The 15,770-nt window shown below is 54.4% G+C and overlaps 1 protein-coding gene across 1 annotated transcript; it reads right to left on the reverse strand.

The window, feature by feature from the left end:
* Positions 1-215: 215 nt before the first annotated feature.
* Positions 216-15,770, reverse strand: MFNG (MFNG O-fucosylpeptide 3-beta-N-acetylglucosaminyltransferase). Its single transcript, XM_052640110.1, has 8 exons — positions 15,341-15,770; positions 10,772-10,820; positions 10,308-10,410; positions 9,709-9,862; positions 6,687-6,772; positions 4,653-4,818; positions 2,839-2,924; positions 216-1,181 (listed from the first exon to the last, which is right to left on the reverse strand). Exons 1-8 carry the CDS (start codon positions 15,593-15,595, stop codon positions 1,118-1,120), a joined length of 963 nt encoding a protein of 320 aa, XP_052496070.1. The 5' UTR covers positions 15,596-15,770; the 3' UTR covers positions 216-1,117.

Raw genomic sequence — 15,770 nt, forward strand, 5'->3', positions numbered from 1 at the left:
AAGTAAGTACTGCTGTTCTCATCTATAAAATGAGCAAACAAGCCAGAGAGGCCAAGCAGATTCCCCCAGGTCACACAGCCAGCAAGAGCAGGGCAGGGCTGTCTAGGTCGGGGACCCAAAATCAACATCACTGAGACAGACAGATGAAAGATCCTCCCATCCTGCTCAGGAATGACTTTGACTGCATGTAACAGAAAACTGAACCAAGCAAGGCTTAAACAAATGAAGGTTTAATCTTCTTACAGAACCAGATGTTGGAAGACGCAGCTGTGGAAATGATTGTCTTGGCATTCCCTTCATGGCGGCAAGGTGGCTGCCCTAGACCCAGACATCACACCCACATTTGCAGTAGGAAGATGGGGTATAGGGCTGCAAAACTTTCCCCAGAAGCCTCTCTATTGGCTTTGCTTAAGTTGCACTAACAGAGATCTGGCTCTGGCCATAGCTGGGCCATGTAGTAGCTCCTAATAGCAAGGGAAGCTGGGAAAGTGAGCAACAGGAATATCATGACGGGCTGGGACCCATTCTGATTCATCATCTGGGTCTGGACATGCTGATGCTCCAAACAACATCAGGTGGGGAGCAGGGGCTGGAGACTGGTCAGCAACAACATTATCTGCCACAGACTCTGTGGATTCTGCCCTTCTTCCACTTGGGTCCCCTCAGTGCTTGAGGATCCAGCCAAGGAAGCCAGGAGTAAATGGCCCAGTATTTGATCCCAGGAGAGGAATTGAGAGACCAGAGCTGCTGGCTCTGCACACCCAGGGGCCCAGGTAATTCTCTTGAGGGTTAGGATTCCTGAGCCCAAGTAGCTTAAGGACCTTCCATCCTCATTCAGTTCAGCCACCCAGGGCCCATGGAGGCCCAGCCACTGAGGCCTCTCTGGCCCTTACTTGGTGCCCCCAGTCCTGGGCTGTGCAACACACCTCCCAGGGGCTTGAGATGCATTTAGCACCAGTCATCATCCAATCCTGGTCTTGCTCATCTCTCAGAGGCCCTGCCAGGGACTGCCCCCTTACACACACACAAGACCTGCCACGGGCCCTCAAGGCTGCCTGGGAGGCTAAGGACAACCAGGGAGCCTCAGCCCAGTCTTTGCCCAGAGGTTCAGGGTTCATCAGGCCACCAGCTGCGGGCACCAGGGAGTATCCGGGTAGAGGAGACAATGGAGGGAGTGAAACCTGTGGAGAGACCAGAAATGGACAAGACAGTCACCCCCACAGACTCCCGGGGAGCATGTCACAGAGATGGTTTGGAGCAAGGTTTTTCCACCTTGGCACGTGATGAATATTAGGAGCCAGATATAATTCTGTTGTGGGGACTGTCCTGGGCATTGTGGGTGCTCAGCAGCAGCCCTGTACTTCGCTCACCAGATGCCAGCAGCATCCTCTGAGCTTTTTTTTTTTTTTTTAACCTAATTTATTTATTTGGCTGTGCTGGGTCTCAGCTGTGGCACTCAGGACCTTCTATCTTCATTGCAACATGCAGGATCTTTAGTAGCAGCATGTGAGATCTAGATCCTTGACCAGGGATCAAACCCGGGCCCCTTGCACTGAGAGCGCAGAGTTTTAGCCACTGGATCCACAGGGAAGTCCCCGCTGAGTCTTAACAATCAAAAATGTCCCCACACACTACTAAGTGTCCCTTGGCAGGGGTGCGAAATGGTCCCTGGTTGAGAATCACTGATGGGTAAAGACTTCAAAAGCCAGAGAAACCATGAACAGCTGAGGCCATAGCCTCCGAGTGAGCTGAATCCCCATCAAGCAGGAACCTGTGGATTCTAGAATCTTTAGGCTTTGAGAGAATTTAACACCAATTTTAAATCTCTTGACATACAGCCATAGCTTGCACACCTCTACTGATGAAAAGCTCACTCCATTAGAAAGCAGCTCTTTTCCTTTTGAAACTTGAATTCCTGCCATCGCCCCACCCCTGTATTGAGCCAGATTCTGTCTCCTTGTAACGTCCAACTTGTTCAACACAGTCCTGGGCCTGGCAGCTCTGGGATAGTGGTGAGACCTCTGCCTCCAAACAGATGGCTCTGCAGGATTTCAGGGGCAGGAGTGCGTGCTCCCTTATGGGTTATGCACTTCAGGCAGGTCCAGAGTCTGGACAGAGCCTAGAAGTCCCAGGGGATGGGGGGGATGCCACCTCCCCAAATGAATCTGATGCCACTTTCCTCTTTTCTCCCATATTCCAGTCACACTGGCTTCTTCTACTGCCTTGAGTGGGTCTTACTCCCCTGCCACAATATGTCACAGGCCAGGCTCTAAACGTCTCCACAGCAATCGGGGCTAGGAGTGGGATGGAGGGGGCTGAGCTGAGCAGCCCTAATCTCCCTGGAGTGTGTTTGGGGGGAGAACTGGAGGTGCCTAGGTGGCATTTTAGCCCTCATTCCAACCCTCTGTCCATGGAAAAGTATCATCCAAGAAATGAAGAGTCTAAGAAAAAATTTTTTTAATTTCCTTGGGTGTGGAGTTTCTCCAATGGGTGCCTGGAGTTTCTCCATGAGAGCATCTCCTTTGCTCAGTGAACACAGTTAAGTCTTCTAGAGGTTCCTGAAGAATCCCAGAGGATCAGGCCTGGGAGATCCCCTTCAGATCCTTGATGCCCAGCCTCCTTGTGCTACAAATGGGGCAACTAAGGTACAGAGAGGCAAGGCAGGCACCTGCCTAAGGTCACACAGTAAGCCAATGGCAGAGCAGGGACTGGAATCCACTCCCAGCTCTGCTATCAGCTACTAGCCTCTCTCACTTCCCTCACTCCTGGTTCCCTTCTTTCTATCCCTGGCCTCAGGCCCCAGTCCTCCCATCCTACAGTATCAGCCCGCAGACCCACCTGGAGGGGTCCTCCTCAGGCGAGAAGGGGCCATGGAGCTTAATGACGTTGAGTTTCCCCTCAAAGACGCCGTAGCTAAGGGTGACCTGCGCAGAGAGAAGCAGAGAAGGCAATGAAGCAGGGCGGGGCAGCAGGGAGGAGTGTCTCACCAGGGACCCCACAAGGGGGCAGCATTTTAGTAGAAACAGAGAAGGTGTCTAAGACATTTTGAGTGGCACAGAAAGCCTGTCTCTGCACCTGAAATTCCACCATCAGTAATCGGTGTTTCACTGGGGGGTCCATCCCTTCCCATTCTCCCATAATCCCATTGGTGCCCCCAACAGTCTCATTTACTAAAGAAGCTGGAATGATCCCCTCATCTACAGATTGGGAAACTGAGGCTCAAGAGGGGAAGGTGCCTTTCCAGGAAGTTGTGCACCTGGATGGAGGTTTCCTGAGACCTACTCTAAGGCCTTAGCAATTCCTCAGGTCATTCCACAAGCAATGAGGCTGCGGATAAAGACTCCAGTCAAAACACAGTCAAGCACCGTGATTAAAGACTGTGGATTTGGGGGCCACCCACCAGGGTTCAAGTCCCTCTCTGTCCTGAACTGGCCACAGTTAGTTCCACTCTCTGGACCTCAGTTTCTCCATCTGTAGAATGGGAATAACGTTAAGAATCATCCCCTATGAATGTTATGAGGAACTAGAGAGTTAAAAAAGATAGGCCCCCAGCGTGGTATCTGGCACAGCAGAGGCTCAAACCCCAAACTTTGGGGAACACCCTGGTTTTGGCAGTCCAAAATCTGCCCCTCTTTCCTGGCTGTGGCCCTAATGGGACCAACCTGCACCCCAGCTGTAGGTCTGGTCAATCAACACTAGCTCTAGGCTCTGGTAGGAAACAGGTCATGTGTCCCAAGTGAGCCATGTGACCAGTGAGCACCAGCCGTGTGGTCTGACAGAAGGAGGAGCTCTCTTCTCACTGGTGGGGTGGGGCTGCCATCTTGCCAGCGCAAGTAGCGGGCCTGCCTAAGAAAGAGGCCAGCATAGGGGAGGACACACGAGAGAGGGGACGGGATCTGAGCACCCAGATCTCACCAGATCTAGCAAGTCATCCACACCCGCACCTTCTCAGGTACACGGACCCATAAATGTCCTTTTCTGTTTAATTAGTCCATTGCCTTTCTGTCCCTTGCAGCTAGAAGGGCTCTGACTCATACCATGAGACAGAACCTCCCTGGGGGTCTTCCCAGCCAGGACCCCCTATGGGACTGGACACCCATGAGTTGGAGGGCAGTATCTGCAAGGCAGAGCCAGCTGGACCTCAGCAGAGTCACTACCTGCCAGGTGATGGGAGGGGCACCTACCCCTCCCCCAGCCTGACATTACACATGGGTCATCCCTACTGAAGACCTGGTCTTTCCCAGTAACACCTGTGTGGGAAGGAAAAGCAGTAAGCAGTGGCCAGGTAGGCTCTGATGAAGGAGGAGGCCATTGAAAAGTGCAGGACTAGCCCCTTCAGAGGGTGTGGTAAGGATGGGAGGTTGAAGAGAGGTGAGAAGGAAGAATGCAGCGTTCAGGGACCTGAGTGGTCTGAATCTCAAGATGAGCTTCCTCTCGTCTGTGCAGGTCCCTCCAGCTGGCATTTGAGAACCAGATCAAAGAACATTAGCACCACAAATGCCAACCCGTAAGGGTCAGAGGTGGAGAGCACTGAGTCACTGTGTGCCCTTAAGGGGGTCCTTTGCCATGCTGGGACTCAGTTTCCCCATTAAAGGAGAGAGCCCCCCACACACACACCTCCCCTGTTGCCACCTGCCCCATAGCTGGCTCACCTGCTCTGGGAGCTGGGCAGCCTCCAGCAGCTGCAGGGTCTCCAGGTGGGAGTGGAAGAGGGGGCAGGACTGCAGGTGGCCGCCCAGCTTGCACTCAACGATGTAGCCCACAGTGCAGTCATCGGGCAGCCGGATGAGGGCAGATGTGTCCATGAAGTGGGAGCCACTGAGGAACAGAGCCATGCTGCAGCTGGTGGCCTAAGGCCCTTGATACCTAGAGCCCTTCCTGTCTCCCAGAAGACCCTCCCTCCACCACAGCCAGCTGGGAGAGCAGAGTACAGCTCTAGCATCTGTCCCGTGCATACTGTGTAGCCTCATGCAAGTTATAAACCTCAGAGAGCCTCAGTTTTCTCTTCTGTAAAATGGGCATGATAATAGCCAGAGCTGTTGTGAGGATTTTAAGTGGCGAAATGGTGAAATGAAGCCTTTTATAAACGTATCCTTTCCTTTTCTCTCTTTCTATCCATTCATTCCTCCACTCATTCATTCATTTTTGAGTTTGAGCATCTACCTGGTGCCAGCCACTGATGACACAGAAGCTGAGGACACAGAGATGGGAAAGAAATGCTTCCTGCCCTCAACAGCAGCCTCCATGCTGGAGTGAGACAGACAGATGAGCAGGTCATTTCAGAGGACTGGTGCTAAGTCAGAGGAAAGCACGAGGCCTGGGGACACAGGGAGGGCAAAGCAGGTTCCCAGAGGAGGTGGCAGCCTTTTGTTTTGCTCTTTATTTAATCATGGCAGTAGCAGATTCTAAACAGAGCCTTACAGGATGATCTGCAGTCAGCCAGGTGCCAAGCGGGGGAGGAGCAGTGTTCCTGGCAAGGGCATCACCTGACTGTGCACCCCACGAACGCCCTAGAGACTAGGCTGGGCAGCTTGCCCCGCTGCACAAGATGCCTGAGAGAGGGGTCCAGCGGGTACAGAATCCCATCCTTTGTCACCTTCCCCAGGCTGTGCCTGGGGGCTGCGCTGCCCAGAGGGGGTACTTTTTTCTAACTCACACAAATGCACCATAGAGGGAGACAGAAGCCTAGATAGGGTATCCGGGTCACAGGGAGACCCCTGGTCATGTGTATACACCTCTATCAACAGACCTTAGGACAGCATTTCTGCCTCCTCCTGAGGGCACCGCCATCCAGGGCAAGGCAGGGCAGGTTACTGCAGAGGCAAACCACGCAGGCCCTAGAGCCCAACCCAGCAGCTGGGAGACCTCGGGCCTGGGTGACCTTGAACCAATCACTTACTTAAGCTCTCAGCAACTTAGTTTTCTCAGCCAAGTAGAAATAAGGCCAACGCCCCTTCCTCCCTGGGGGCATGATAATCTTAGCAAAGTACAGGCCTGGCTCAGTCAACCTTCAGTTCAAGGTGGTGACACTGATGTGGCTGTTATTAACAGTAACACCTGCCCAGCAGACCTCAAGAGACCTTTGTCATGCCCTCTCTAGAATACCAGTACTCCTACCCAGTACTGAGGGCTTCCACTACTCTCACAATACCCCTCAGTCTGGCACCACTCTTCTAGGACCATTCCAGCTCAAATGCCACCTCTTCCAGGAAGCCTTCCCTCCTCTTCCCAGGTAGAAGGCCCTACTCCCTCCTCTGAGTGTTCCTCCACTTGGCCTTCACCTCCCTTGTGACAGTGATTGGTCAGAAGAGGGCTGAAAACAGAACCTAATATTGACCGGGCTCCTACCAGGTGCCAGCCCAGGCACTTTCTCATTTAACCCTTACAGTGACCACTGGCCACTGTATTATCAGGTCCATTTTACAGACGGGGCACTGAGGCTCCTAGAGGTTACACAGCTTGCCTGTGTGTAGCAGGGTGCACCAGGCAGTGTACCCCCAAGGGCAAGGCAACAGGTGACTTGCTCACCACTAGCTGTGTAACTCTGATGCAGTGGGAATGGGAGGTAGTGTCTCCTGAGCTCACGCTCAAGCCCATCCTGCTACAAACACCCCACCCACACACCAGCCGATTCCTCCTCTCTGCACACCTCTACCTCCCCCATCTGCCTGTAGGTCTCTGCTTACCTGGCCCAGGGGGCCATCTTCAAAGCCAGTTTGCGGTTGATGCAGAAGCCAGCACCCCCGGTGGCAAACCAGAACTGTACCAGCCTCTGTGGGGGAAGATGGGGAAAGCCAAAGTGTAGGGTGAGCCTAGGAGTGGGAGCAACAGCCAGGCCTCCCCTTCCTCACAACCAACACGGCTCAAAAGCTTTATATTTCACATCTCTAGTAGTCTTGCTATGAGGCTTCTCAGACTGCGCTCGTGGTAAAGAATCCGCCTGCCAATGCAGGACATGGAAGAGACACAGATTCGATTCCTGGGATGGGAAGATCCCCGAGGAGAACACGGCAAACCACTCCAGTATGCTTGCCTGGAGAATCCCATGAACCAAGGAGACTGGCGGGCTAAAGTCCATAGGGTCACAAAGAGTCGGACATGACTGAAGTGATTTAGTACGCATGCAGAGTCTTGCTACAACCTTAAATTATGCCCACGAAGGAAAAAGAGAAGGGAAGGCAAACATTCAAGGGCTTGGAATGGGATCCGGCACGTGGTAAACACTAGTGGGTTTATCGATCAGCTTGTAAAGCCCTTGACATCTGAACCAATACCACCCTTTTAGGGTGTAAACCGTTTTCTGCCCTTGCCTAGCACCACCATGGCCCAAGATCTCTTCTACCTCCTCTGTGAGGACCTGTGAATTCACCCAGGAATTTCTTCAAGGCTTTTGAGAAACACTGTACCTTTCCAACTGCACCATCTCTTAGTCAAAGTGCCCTAAGGTTACCTTCTCCCAAGTCCACAGTTGCTGCTTCACTGATGTATGTTGCCTCGGGCTGGGCTATCTCCCATGATTCAGCAGTGAGGCGAGCACTGGACAGGAAGCGGGAAAGTCTGACATGGGGCTCCCCCCTCCACTGTACAGCTGTGTAACCTTGAAAGAGTCCCTGCTCCTCTCTGGACCTCAGATACGTCACCTGCGAGCACAACGTTGGCTCCAGTTCTGAAATCCGATGGTTCTCCAGGCCCAGAGGTGTCCTCCTCCTCCGAGATCTCTATGAGCTTACTTCTGGAAACTCTGCCCTCTTAGAGAGAAGTCAGGCCTCAACTAGGCAGAATGAATGGGTTCTTTGGGACCTAACAGGAGGCACCCAATAAACGCTTGCTGAATGAATTAATGAGAGCAGGGCTTCCACTCCCAGAGTAACCACAGTAACATCAGCAGCAACCATGCGAGCGCCTCGCCCCAAGCACTGACCATGTCAAGCCCTGTGCTACAGATCAGGTGACTGAGGTACACAGAACTAAGGTCACCTGCCGAGGTCCCAGAGCTGGGACTGACCCCAAGCCAAACCTCCTGCCCCCTTTGCCATCCGACTCTGGGGGGACACCCACATTCTGAACTGGCCAGGACACTCTGGAGCAGTCCTGAGATCCTGCTGGTGGAGTGTCTGACAAGGAGGGCATCGGTGCACATTGTGGGCTTGAGGAGTGGGTGTGCCCAGCAGGGTCCTGTGCCTAGCACAGGAAAAACACTGCTCAGAGCTGAGGCTGGGCTGAGTCAGGTGCTCGTGCTCAGCCGCCAAGTCATGTCTGACTCTTCAGAATCCCATGGAGCTGAATTGGGTACTGGCGGAAAACACTCACTAGTATCTACCATGTGCCAGATCCCATTCCAAGCCCTTGAATGTTTGTGTGTGTGCTTAGTTGCTCAGTCATGTCTGACTCTTTGCAACCCCATGGACTGTAGCCCACCAAGCTCCTCTGTCCATGGGACTCTCCAGGCAAGAATACTGGAGTGGGCCGCCATTTCCTTCTCCAGGAGATCCTGGCCCTTGAATAGGTGGCCTCATTTAATTCTTTTGCTCACATCCACTCTGTGAAGTAGTGACTGTTTTCACTGATTCTACAGATGAGGAAACTGAGGCACAGAGAGGCGAGGTGACTTCAGTCAATGTCACAAAGCCAGGAGGGAGCGGGGCTAGGGAATGAGCTCTGTGAGTCAGGTTTCAGAGCAAAGCTCTCAAATCTTTAGATGAGGAAGAGGTGGTATGGGAACCTAGGGGACCCCTCGGCTCACCTGGCATCAGCTTGCTCATGCACACCACCCCTCAGGGCCCAGAAGGATTTAATTAGGGCTCAGAGGCTGATGAGCTGCAGATAATTAAGGTTTTGTGTTTCCTGCTCTTGGTTTCCCTCGAGAAGCAGATGGTGACCCTGAGAGGGAGAAAGCCCCATAGTGGGCCCAGCTCCCGCTCCAGACATTGCCTCTAGAGAGGGGGACCCTTGGCTTTCATGGAGGCCAAGGGTGCCCTAGGGGCCTGGGTCACCCCAAAGCCAGAATCCAGGTGGGTTCTGGGGACCGGGGGAATAACATGCAATATACGTATACTAAAAAATTCTTATTTCTCCAAAAGTCAAATTTAATGAATATCCCGGGCTTTTATTTGCTTCCTAAATCTGGCAACCTAAATCTGTCCATTCAGGTCTGGAGCTGAAGCGGGTGCTGGGGACCCTCTTGTGCCAGGTGCCAATACCCCTGTGGGTGATTAGTGAAATCTGAAGAGAGGAAAGCTGTCTAGGGGAAGGGAGGGTTCAGGGGCTCCCGGCAGCCGCAATTTGCCACCTGGCCCAACAGATTCAGCATTTTAACAATCCGTCCAACTACATGGTGATACCAGGTGGCTAGAAGCCTGATTGTGGAGCCTGGAGACCTCAGCTCAGCCCCCTATGCTCACTGTATGACCAGGACAAGCCACTGCTCCTCAGTAATTGAGGCCCTACTCAGTGCCAGTCTTTGCTTTCCTTGCATTATGTCAATCTCCTCTCTCTCCTCTCTCAGTCTCATAAAGGAGGAGACAGGATTCAGAGGAGAAGCCACCAGCCCAGATACACAGTGATGCAGGCAATTCTGAAACCCAGAAAATCCACCCGCCCCCTGCAGAACCCCGCCCCTTCAGGGCCCCGCCCCCTGACTCCGCCCCGCGAAGGGCCTTGCCCCGCCACCCAGCGGCCAGTTCACAAAGGAGGCAACGAGGGACTCACTGTGCGGTTGTGAGGTTGCGGCTCCGAAGCGTGAATTGGCCGATTCAGGCTAGGGCGGCCTACATAGACGTCGCGGGTCTGGGGGAAGGTTTTCAGCAACTTCAGCAGCGCCCTGGGGTTCAGATAGTTGTCGTCATCCACATGGCAGAACCATCTGTGGGGATGGAATGGGAGACCTTGAACTTGGAAGGGGTTCCCATGAGCTGCCTGTCAGCCAGACTTCCCCTGCACCCTCACAGTCAGTCAACAAACAGATATGGGCTGGAGAGGGCTTAACACGTAAGGCCTAGCCCTGTGCCAAGCAGCATCTCCTGTAAGCTCATAAGGAAGTTGTGCCCATTTCTCAGGTGGGAACCAAGACTCAGGAAGGTTAAGACACTTGCCCTAGGTCACACAGCCAGAATGGCAGGATTTGAACCCAGATGGCCTGACCAGAGGCAGATCCCAGGAGGCCCTATCTACATGTGATTCAGTTCACAGGATCCAGAACTTTACTTTTTTGACAAGACATCCCATTTAGATATGGGATGTCTTGAGTGGCCTGAGGCAAAGGTTACGCCTGCCCCCTAAGACCAAGGTGAAGACCAAGGTAGACTCACCTCAGCCCACTGGCCAAGAAGGCATCAAATTCCGCGGCCATCTTGCAGGACAGGGCAGGGTGGCTGTGCTCCGCAGAGCAGTTGGTGACCACAAGGTGGGACCCTAGAGAAGTAAGGACAAGTCAGCCCAGCTCCTCCCCACAGCCCTGCACAGTGTGAGAAACAGAGCAAGGCAGGGCCTCAAAGAGCCTGGAGCAGTCCACCCACTCCCGTTTTACACAGGGGAAGCTGAAGACAGGGAGGGCTGGCTTGCCCAGAATCCTGAAACTAATGGACAGCATGCTGAGCTGGGACCCAGACGTTCACGGCCTTCCATTTCCAGGGGAGACTCCTGCTCCCCTCCTGGGCAAAGGGGGAATCCCTGTATACCAAGGGCAGACAGTCATGTTTCCTGGGAACCCCCAGGCAGCCACCCCAGCTTTCCCTGACAACAACTGAGGGGTCCCCATCCCACCCAGTGTTACCCAGTCTCTCCTGGAGGACTTCATCCGGGCTGTCAGTGAAGATGAACGTCTAAGAATGAGAAAAGAGTCAGGGCAGGGGTCAGCCAAGGAGAGTCCCGGGTCAGCCCACAGCCAAGTCCAGGTGGATGCACACACAGCAGACCTCTGTCCTCCTTCAGTGATGGAAATGCACTCCTGTCACAGTCACGCACTCCTTTAGGACAAGAGGACTTTCTCAGCTACCCAACCCCCTCCCCCATACAATACACATAACCCAGCTTTTGTAGACACACAACTTCAAGTTGTACATCAGCCCATCAGTCTCACATTCAGCCCCCTTACAGACCAACACCCACCAGACCAGAGTCGCACACCCTTGGTAGAATCACACCTTCTTCAACCACACACACATCGCAGTCCCACTTGGCCACTCCACAATCACGTATACACGTGTGTGTCAGCAGACAGATTCTGGGACACCGAACCACTGAGGGAGACAGTCACAACTTTCACAGTCACCCAACCTCCGTGTGCAAGTGTTGGGGCCCTCACATGCCTCCCAGACTGAAGAGGTGCCCCACCCACAGCTTTTACATGTCTGGTCCCCCATGACTTCACTGACTCTCCAGACAGGTGTTGTGATTTGCAGATGGCAAAATGAAGGCTAAGTGATGAAACAAGGCTGTGTGGTTGGCAAGAGGTAAGGACCTCTCCCCACTCTTTGCTCCCAGCACAGCCAGACATCCCCCCAGGAGCCCCACCCAGCAGGCACTCAGACCCAGCCTGAGGACACTGAGCACCTGAGCACCCCCAGACCTGAGCTCTTCTCACTCTACCCTATCTTACTGGGACCCAACATCTGGGGGTCACCATGCCTCCTCTCTTTCTCTCACACCCACATCCAGTCTGTCAGCAAATTCTATCCACCCAACTTTCCAACTAAAGAACTAAAGAGCCTCTTGATGAAAGTGAAAGAGGTGAGTGAAAAAGTTGGCTTAAAACTCAACATTCAGAAAACTAAGATCATGGCATCTGGTCCCGTCACTTCATGGGAAATAGGTGGGGAAACAGTGTCAGACTTTATTTTTGGGGGCTTCAAAATCACCGCAGATGGTGATTGTAGCCATGAAATTAAAAGACGTTTGCTCCTTGGAAGAAAAGTTATGACCAACCTAGACAGCATATTAAAAAGCAGAGACATTACTTTGCCAACAAAGGTCCGTCTAGTCAAAGCTATGGCTTTTCCAGTAGTCATGTATGGATGTGAGAGTTGGGGCATAAAGAAAGCCAAATACCGAAGAATTGATACTTTTGAACCATGTTGTTGGAGAAGACTCTTGAGATTCCCTTGAACATCAAGGAGATACAACCAGTCCATCCTAAAGGAAATCAGTCCTGAATATTCATTGGAAAGACTGAACCTGAAGCTGAAACTCCAATACTTTGGCCACCTGATGCAAAGAACTGACTTATTGGAAAATACCCTGATGGTGGGAAAGATTGAAGGCAGGAAGAGAAGGGGAAGACAGAAGATGAGATGGTTGTATGGCATCACCGACTCAATGGATATGAGCTTGAGTAAACTCTGGGAGTTGGTGATGGACAGGGAAGCCTGGCATGCTGCAGTCCACGGGGTCACAAATAGTCGGACACAACTGAGTGACTGAACTGAACTGACTGAACTTTCAAACTGCTTGGGGTACACCCTCTCCCTGGGGTACAGCCTCCACGGTCAGCCCACGGTCCATCCCCTCCTCGTCACCTCCTGCCTGCTTTGCTGCAGTCACCTTTTCCCTGTTCTCTCTGCTCCGTCCTGCTCCTCTCCAGGCTGTTTTCAACACAGCCCCCGGGGGAGCCTGTAAAGTAAGTCAGACTTTTCTTGCCCTGCTCTCCGGCAAACTTGTGCCACCAAACAGTCACCAGATAGTGGAACTCTCTCCAGTCTGGAGTGTGGGCCAAATGGGCCAGGGAAGGCCTGGGAGTGAGTTAGTGGGGAGAGGGGGAAGGAGAGGTCCCCGCAGCACGGTCTGGGGGCTGAGCAGGGCTCATGAGGCTGGTGTCAGTCCCTGGGAATTCTGAGGTTGGCACAGAGCAGTGGGCAGAGTTTTCTCTGAGCAGAGGGTTGCATTTGATTGTTTCTAGGAGGGATCCTGACAATGGTTAAAACCTTGCAGGAAAACAAAAGGACAGACAGCCTGCTGGGGTCAGGGGAGGGGGTGCCGGGGGCCATCTGCTGCAGAGGAGGGGAGATGTGGGGCTCTCGTTGCTACCCCCACCCCTGCCCTCGAGGAATGTGAGGAAGAGAAAGGCTCCTCTGCATCGCAAAACATGCTTCCCCCAAGCCCGCCCCCTGTGCCTGGGACAAAGGCCACACATGAGCCCGAGCCCGCTGCCACAAAGGCCCACCTGCCACCCGGGTGCCCTTAACCAGCTGGAGCGGGTGCCCAGCTCTGGAGTTAACCAGCTCAGGCCTGCTCCTGATGGCAGAGCTGAGAGAGGCTCTAATACCCTCCTACCCTGTGTGGCTGGGGAAACCGAGGGTTGAAAAGGGGACGGACGGCCTTGCCCGAGGTCACAGGGAGAGATGAGCCAAAGGGTGGAAATGAAGGGGGCCCAGATGTAGTGATGAGGGTGGGTTTCCCTGTCTCCTCTCTTCTTCCTCAGTTTGAGTGTCTTGCCTTTTTTTTTCAGATCTGCCTTAAAGGACAAGATTTCTAGAGTCTGCCCCTTCTGCTAGGGACAGGGGAGGAGGAAGTGGGAATGTCCAGCTGAGTGAATACATCTCCTACCTCTGCTTACAAATGGGAATTTTTAAGTTTCCCCCTCTGAAAAATAGGAATATCAATACCTACCACTCAGGTTATTGTGAGGGTTCAGTAGAGTGATGCACCGACATGCTGTCCCTTAGATGCCGAGCAGTTGCCAGGTACTCACTCTGGCGGCCTGGTTAACATCTGGGATTGAGCTCAGAGCACAGAGAGGGTGTCTGCATGCCTCTCTGCTGCCAGCCTAGTCCTGCCAGGCCTGAACACCCAGGCTAAAAGCCCAAGTGACCAGGCAGCCCTGTGGTCCCCAGTCTCAGCAGAGAAAGAAGGACCCCAGCCTAGAGGTGGGCCCACTAAGCTCTGCCCTCTTGGGCCTTTGGGGTGATGCTGGCAAGCTCTTCCTCCTCTCTGGCCTCAGTATCCTCATCCGGAGCAAGGGCACCATCGTAGCGATCAAGACGAAACAGGAAAGGGACTCCGACCACGTGAGGCCATGCTCCCGGGTACACACAGACACAGCACCATAAACAGGAAGGTCTGCAGGGAGGGCCAGGTTTGGTGGCTTCCGCAAGCGGAACTAGAATCTCCCTAAGATGAGAAGCTGTGCAGCGTCCCAGGGAAGAGTCTGAGGGGTGTTGGGGGTTCCAGCAAGGAAAAGGTTAATCCAGGGTGCCGGGATATCAGGACCAGGAAATCAGGGTAAAGGTGCCCCCTCCCCAGTTGGCCTTGGCCTCTTCCAGCACCACCTCCCCGCTCCTTGGTCTCCAGGAACCTCCAACCACCGCCCCCCCAAAGGCTCGTCACTTCCTCCCACTGAGCCAGCCGCCAAAGTAGGGACAGTGTGTGTGTGTGTGTGTGCGCGCACGTGCGCACGCACCCGAATCTGCCCCTCTACCCCACTAGAGATGACTCTCAACACCCCCAAATCACTGACTTTGCCTGAGGAGGGCACTGGGTATGGGGCTGGAAGAGCCAGAGGGGACTCAGAGCTGCCTCCCCAGAAAGCCACACTCCGTCACACACTCGCCTCTTGTCATGGCACATCTGACACTGACACTGGCTCCATGTGTGTGAGCACACACGCATGTGAACACACATACACATCCCCACCATACATGCCAGACAGGCCTCTCGCTCATCACTGCTTTCACCACAGCACACACCCACTTCACCCATCCCTCAGAAACTGCCCCACAGGAAATGGAGCACAGGAGGTGAGATGCCACTGCCCCGGGGCACACCCTTGGCAGCAGAGGATGGGGGCAGGGGCTGTCAGGAATTCTGAAAGGATGCCCCCCACCCCTCTCCCCAAACAGGCTCCACCCAGACCATCCCATCCTCAGAGGCTCAGCCCTTGTGCTCCACCCTCAGCCAGGGCAAAGGACAGCACCCAGGGCCTGGCCTGGGGGCAGCCTGGCCAGGGCTCTTGTCAAAAGTCAGGACCTCGCAGAGGCCTCTGTCCAGCTGCCCAACACCCACCATTGCCCCCAAGGCCAGGGTGGGCAGGCACTAAGCCTGCTCCAGAACAACCAGGGAACGAAGGGACCCCCAGAAGGGACGTAGGAGCCCAGAGTAGCCTGGCTCCCAAAAGACCAAGCAGTGGGCCTGAGGAGTGCCTGGCTCCTGGGCTAGTGAGGGACTCACAGCCGCAGGAGACCCCCATCCTGGGAGGAAGGAGGAGCGGGAACACAGTCCAGGCAGGGCAGGTGGGAGGGCAGCTTCTCCCGTGGGGCCGCCAGAGAACCCCCAGGTCAGTGGTAGAAAGGCCTCTGTGAGCACTCAGACCAGGGGCCACTCCTGGGACCCGCAATCCCCCGCTTGTCACCTGTTCCCTGGTCCTGGAGACCCACGTGTTGAGCAGCAACTCCAGGCGGGAGTGATGGAAGGCCTGGGTCGTCTTGACTGCGATGAAGACATCGTGGAGCTGCAGCTCGGAGGGCCGAGGGCTTGGCGGGCTCAGCTCGGGGGTGTCGGGCACACGCTGCGGGGACGGGCTTGAGCGGTACCGTAGGGAGAGGAGCCCCATGCACAGAAGGGTGAGGAGGACTCCGGCCAGGCCCCGGAGGAGCCGGCACTGCATTGGCCCTAGGGACCCAGACGGCTCAGCTCCCAAATCCCAACCAGACGGGGAGGGGAGGCTGGTCAGGAGGGAGCCCCGGCAAAGGCAAAGGGCTGGCAGGCATGGCGGGCGGGCCGGGAGGGGAGAGGTGGGAGTCGGAGCTCTGGACCCGCAGGCAGAGCTACCGTAGCCCCGC

Source organism: Budorcas taxicolor, chromosome 5 (assembly GCF_023091745.1).
Source record: "Budorcas taxicolor isolate Tak-1 chromosome 5, Takin1.1, whole genome shotgun sequence".
NCBI lineage: Eukaryota > Metazoa > Chordata > Mammalia > Artiodactyla > Bovidae > Budorcas > Budorcas taxicolor.

Coding starts and splice junctions, on each gene's coding strand:
- MFNG (XM_052640110.1), bottom strand. CDS start 15,595: ATGCAGTGCCGGCTCCTCCGGGGCCTGGCCGGAGTCCTCCTCACCCTT. Junction 6,773..9,708: donor CGCAACCTCACAACCGCACA/GTGAGTCCCTCG, acceptor CTTCCCCCACAG/AGGCTGGTACAGTTCTGGTT. Junction 4,819..6,686: donor AAGATGGCCCCCTGGGCCAG/GTAAGCAGAGAC, acceptor TCTGTTCCTCAG/TGGCTCCCACTTCATGGACA.